We start from the raw sequence: 5997 nt of genomic DNA, 5'->3' as shown, positions 1-5997 counted from the left end.
CATGGGCCAGTTTGGCTGTCCCTGTGGATTCCTCTATGAAAATGATACCGATGTATTATCTGAGCTTGTTTTAACAAATTTTTTAAATATTTTAGAGCACAATCTAGATGTAAGACCAAAACATTTGAATGTTGATGACATTTTTGATGCTATAACAGATTGCATTTCATTCAATGAGTCGAGAAGCCTGTATGTGACATCCCTTTTGAAAAGGATTACACAGCAATTAGAAGTACAGGTTAACACAGACAGCATGGAAGAAGACACATCTGATGAGGATGATGATTATAACTCTGATGATTCTGATGATCTTGATATGGGTTATATATATGGTAATTACTATGATGAAGATGATGACGATGATGATGATTCTGATGATCACATTTTTTAGTATTAAAATGATATTGTCTCAATATATTTTGTACACACACCTTAAACCATTGAGTTTATAATCGATTGAGATCTCAAAGTGACAATTTACAGCTTACATTCTAATTGCAGACTAAAACCTAATCTATTAGTGTTTTTGTCACTAGTCAAGGGCGGATTACTTTCCATTCTAATTTTTTCACACTAACAAAGCCAACACTGGACAGATTGACATGTTGCTTTAGTCAAGAAATACCTTGGAGCGCAACAGGAATGGTGAGGCATGGAAAAGGTACGGTGTGTAATAAAAATAGAATTGGCAAGGAACAGCGAAGGTTTGGTGACTTATTTTTAAGAAACGACCAAGGTACGGCAGAAAATAGGAACGGGAATAGGTATGCAAACAAGGCATGGATATTTTTAAAATTTTTACAAGTCAGTTCCACCATTGAAATCCTTGCTAATTTTCTATAAAAGTACAAATAACACTTATTTAACAATAAATAAACAATATGAATTTTAAATTAATCGTAATATTATAGAATGAGTCCTTTATTACATAAATTTAATTTTTTACCTGAAAAGGTTGAACAACTATCGAATAAATATATTATTATTTCAATATTAAATTTTTTTATTGTAAAAGAATTTCAAAATTTTTAAAATTTATAATAATTCATGATTAACATAAATTGATTCAAGTAAAACTTGGAATCAATGTAAACAACTTGGCATCTAGCATTGATATCTTTCCAATCAACGTTTAAATTGGAAGATTTCACTCTATTCAATTTTCTGAATTGACATACTTGGTGATAATCATTTGTAACAATCCACACTTTTCCAAATTTAACTGTATCTTTTGTATGTGATTGAATACATCCTATGTATAATTTTCCTTCTTGTTTAAACATTAAGTATTGATTTGGAGCAATTGCTTTAAACCATTGTTTTGATTTCTTTCGTAACCAAGGATATTTAGCATTAAGACTGACATGTAACTTTTCAAATGCTGCACCCCGCTTTTCAACATCCTTATGATTCGATCCATCATTAAACTTTTTAAAAAGTTTGTGTTTCAATTCGAATAATAAAGCCCAAAAGTATCTAGGACTTCCCCATTCTTGACAATCTTCAAATAAATGAGTTACCCAATGGAAATTAACATTATGACATTTGTTTGGATATAATTCAACATAATGTTCTCTGAATTGGAGGAAAATAGATTTGGATTTTTCAATAGAAAGAATTGTTACCTCATTTCTTAATAACATACTCGTCCATGCAATATGTTCTACCCAACAAACAACATGTCTAGTTCTTTTTTCTTGTGAAATATGTTTCAATTCCTTATTTGAATAAATTAACTTGTAAATTATTGGAATACTATAAAAACCAAATTCTAAAAATTCGTCAGCTGAACAATTCAAATAATTTGATGCTCTCATTCTAATTGATTCTCCAGAACTTAAATAAAACTCATCTATAATATCCTGAAAATCAGAAAATAATCTTGGGTATGAAAAATATTCTATTAATGCAGTCAAATGTCTTCTTAATTCACCTTGAACAAACACATGCATAAAGTCAACTGTTGAATTCTTAAATACGTCATGATTTCTTAGCTTATACAATGGGTTATCTTGTTTTTCAAGTGTAACACCATTTTTTTTCATTTGAGTGAGCTTTCTTTGTACAGTATTGTAATCAAATTTTGAATCAATTAATTCAATTTCTTGTTTTGATAATAATTTAAACCCTTTTCTTTCCTTTTTAGGTGTTGTTTCAATACTTTCATGAATTGAAACAGCTTCATCTACAGTTCTAATGCTAAATGTATGTTCTAAAACTGGTTCATCTTCCATATTATCAGTTTCTTGATTTTCTTCATCTTGATCATCTTCTTTTCCTGTTTCTGGATTGAAATAATTACATTCTTCATCAATATCATTTGGATTGTGCGTTTGGAGATCAGTTTCAACTTGCAATTCTTGTTCTGTTTCCGTTTCATGTTCTTTACAGGGCTTTGGTATAAATTGTTTCAAATTTAAAGACGGATTCTTGAAACAGAACTCATTGTATGAATCAATTAATTCATCTGGAGTTGAGCTGTACATATTTTTTGGACAATGACATCTGGAGCAAAGATATTGTTCCATGAATAAAGTAAACCATCTTTGAACTGAATCCCAAATCCAAGGACCTAATACGTATTGAAGAGATACTTCTTTTTGTAAACCTGAATGTTTCACAATAAATGTTTTCCCTTCAATTTCATTATATTCATTAACAAACATTTCCAACATTTTAAATAAACCCTTAATATTTCTACATTTCCCAAGTAATGAAATGGATTCCATTGAGCTTGTCATAAAATTATGTTCAAAGTTGAATAAAGTAAAATAAAATCCAGTAACTTGACTTGTACCTGTTCTATTCTTTTGATATTCATCTAAATATGGAGCAAATACAATAGGAGTTGAATCAATCTTGTTGGCAATCTTCATGAAACCATTTGTTTTGAATGGTTGTTGTTCTCTATTGAAGTTAAGAGCTCCATCTTTAGTATAAATATTATTAGAAATAAAAGGATCTGCAAGCAGATTGTTGATAGTTTCCCTTAAACTATAATAAACAAAATCATTATCATCTAGTGGTGAAATAGGTTTTTGAAAATCAATAGGTTTTCTACAAATAGAATCATAAGAAGGAATATTAATATCCTTTAAAGCAAATATCTCAACAACTCTTTCATACTGAACTTTTGACAATCTGTCATTTTTAACTAACATGAACAGACTCCATTCAAATTCATCTTTGAAAGGAGCATATTTTGATTCGAATCTATTATGAATATGTTCAATTTCAATATTATTTTCAATTTGTTTTGATTCAATTATTGAACTACAATCAAATAAATCTCCAATAACTTTCTTATATGATTCTTCTAATTCATCACCAACTTCCTTAACTGATTTATCACTATTGGGCTCAAATATTAATGTTTTTGAATTTTTGCTCATTTTCCAAACTGCCCAATAAGCATTTTCATCTGTTTGTGCACCTTCTGGAACGTGCCTAAAATTAATATTATTGTCATTCTGTTGTACGGAATGGTTGCAAGAATTTGATGTTAGTTGATCTAATGAATCAATATGAGGAAGATGATTATCAATTATATGTTCCATTATTGTTGCTTCTTCAGAGGTTATCACATTACAACAATTGAATATACTATTTCTATTTGTGTGCTCACTTTTCAAATGTTTCTTTAAAGTGGTTGCATTTGAAAAAGACTTTGAACAAAAGGGGCATATTAAGGTGGTAAATGAATCAAAATTTTTACATTCTTGATTTTTACACCTAACTTTAATTGCCCTATGAAAATGAGATTTTTTGTTACTTGAACTACAAATTTTGACATCAGTTGATGATTTCACATAATTATTACAACTAGAACAATACAGTTTTGCTTTTCGAGGGTCAACCCTGTGTGAAAACAATATTTTCGCTTGTGGAATTTTCATTTATTTTTTTTTCCAAAATTTTGCCGATATTTTAAAAATAGATTGTAAAGTGTTCATATCACCACTGCCAGAGAAAAGTAGAAAAACAACAACAAAAAAATATCAGTAAGTTAACATCAATATTCGACTCACTTTCGACCAGACATGCCAGCAAGATCACAACCAACCCCTTCAAATCAATATACCTCACCAAGATCAGCATCTGATCAAGAAGAATCTGATCAAGAATCAACTCAAAACAAACAAACTTCACAAGGTACACCACAAAAGAAAGTATCAAAGAGTAAGTATTCTATCTAATTATTACCAGTGTGATAATTCTTATTGACAGAAAGAACAAAAAGAATTATACCAAACCTTTCCGATACAAAATTTGCAAGTTTAAATCATACTAGATTAAAAAAGGTTTGGCAAACCAAACATAAAGTGTAAGTTATTCGTATAATTATTAAATTAAATACAGAATAGGTTTTCCAAAGGTATTATTCAAGGTTTTTACAAATATGTACAAAAACAAGGTTCGGATTTTGTACTAGATATTTTAAAGAAGGAAGAATTGTTAGTGTCATTAGCCCATCACTTTGTAAAATTATTTTCAGAAACTTTGGAAGCAAGAAGTGAAGAAGAGCTTACTGAAAGAGAAGAAGAAGACTTGAAAGAAATTGTATGTTAATTTTATTTATTTTTAATTAATTTTAATTATTTTTCAAATATTTTAGGGTTTGCATTATTGGATACTGAAGAATTTATTACAGAATTTCAAAGGCATATCAGAAACAAATCAAGTGCTAATTGTAACAGAAGAATTAATAGACGAAATAACATTAAACCAATAAATTTAGATTAATTACATTTATTTTAAATTTTTAAAAATTTAACATTCCAAAATTGGATTCACCAAATATTGCTTTAACTAATGTTGTTTCTCTTTGTATTTCTTTTCTCGAGTCTGTACTTGTTTCTTATGACATTACTCTATTTGTTTCTTTTACAATTTCTCTTCATGTGCTTATTAATGTTTCTTTTACAGTTTCTCGTTAATGTGCCTATTTATTGATTCTATTCAAATTTCTTTTCATGATACTTTTCCGTTCCTTTTTTTGTGTCTTTTCTCGTTTCTAGGTTGAGATGAAAGAAACACAAAAAGAAATAAAAATAGACACACAAAAGAGGTGCGGTCAAGGTACGACAAAGGAACGTTAAAAATAACACAAAAAGACCGTGCCTATTCTGCATCTTCTACGTTACTATTGCTCTCCAAGGTCGAGCCACATCAGTACTGAGGTTGGAGACAACTTGGGAACCTGTGGTGCTGTAGTCTTTTTCTTAGCGTCATAGATTGAAAACAAGATCTTGATTGCTTCTGATTTGATGATCCATAAAAGCTGTAATCCCAATTTATCGAAAGGTGTTGATGATTTCTCCCGAGAACCTTTTAGAAGGACATTTCTTTTTGTGGCCTTTTGATTCTCGATATTCATGTTGACCTTTCGTCGATTAAAAAATGGCTAAATTAAAGTGGGTAATGTTGCTTACATTGTTTCTGTATTGTGTTTGTTGTTGTGTTGTGAATGGTCATTCATTTGTCAGTAAAACATTTGATCAATTGGATTCGACACTATCTCTTGTTTATGTTAATGATTACTTGACAGCTGTTGTGTGGAAAAATGTGTCAGAAAATTACAATTTAACTTCATCAAAAGATGTAACAACATTAATGAAACAACACAATTTACTCGATATTGCATTTATTCCAGCATCACTAAAAATGTCAACACTTTGGACGAAACTTAATTCAGATTTTAATCAAAAAAGAATTGTTAATTTTTATGGTTTCGTAAAGGGATATGGGCAGAGATTTCACATTTTAGAAGATTTTGATATGATCATAACATCGAGGAATTTGTTTTTGGAAATGTTTAGAAATTATCATAGAGGAAGTGGAAAGAGAACACCTGTTGGTCATTTATACGAAACTTCTGACTTTAACTTTATTGATCTTTATCCATATTCTGTTTATCAAGTGGATGAAAATGCAACTGGATTGAATTTAAGTATTTCAGTTAGTCAACCATCTTGTGGAATTCATCATCACTTTAAC

At 29.5% G+C, this 5997-nt stretch overlaps 4 protein-coding genes across 4 annotated transcripts in view; 3 read left to right on the top strand and 1 right to left on the bottom strand.

The window, feature by feature from the left end:
* The window catches only part of NAEGRDRAFT_76421 (uncharacterized protein), a gene marked incomplete at both ends in the record, with an annotated part of 2815 nt that extends 2424 nt beyond the window's left edge, over window positions 1-391 (top strand). The window contains one exon of the mRNA XM_002668617.1: window positions 96-391. Within this exon, the coding sequence (XP_002668663.1) occupies window positions 96-391 (296 nt within the window). The remainder of the gene's footprint in view (window positions 1-95) is intronic.
* Window positions 392-1028: 637 nt separating this feature from the next.
* On the bottom strand, window positions 1029-3557 carry NAEGRDRAFT_76420 (uncharacterized protein; the record flags this gene model as incomplete). Its single annotated transcript, XM_002668613.1, has 1 exon — window positions 1029-3557. The coding sequence occupies one exon, from the start codon at window positions 3555-3557 to the stop codon at window positions 1029-1031; it is 2529 nt and encodes an 842-aa protein (XP_002668659.1).
* A 483-nt stretch (window positions 3558-4040) lies between these two features.
* Window positions 4041-4569, top strand: NAEGRDRAFT_76419 (uncharacterized protein; the record flags this gene model as incomplete). Its single annotated transcript, XM_002668616.1, has 3 exons — window positions 4041-4179; window positions 4228-4324; window positions 4365-4569. 3 exons carry the CDS (start codon window positions 4041-4043, stop codon window positions 4567-4569), a joined length of 441 nt encoding a protein of 146 aa, XP_002668662.1.
* Window positions 4570-5400: 831 nt separating this feature from the next.
* Window positions 5401-5958, top strand: NAEGRDRAFT_76418 (uncharacterized protein; the record flags this gene model as incomplete). Its single annotated transcript, XM_002668615.1, has 1 exon — window positions 5401-5958. A coding segment is annotated over one exon (558 nt), but the record flags the coding sequence as incomplete, so codon positions are not given.
* Window positions 5959-5997: the final 39 nt, after the last annotated feature.

Source organism: Naegleria gruberi, assembly GCF_000004985.1.
Source record: "Naegleria gruberi genomic scaffold NAEGRscaffold_149, whole genome shotgun sequence".
Taxonomy (NCBI): Eukaryota; Heterolobosea; class Eutetramitea; order Acrasida; family Naegleriidae; genus Naegleria; species Naegleria gruberi.
This window is presented reverse-complemented; position numbering and strand designations above follow the sequence as displayed.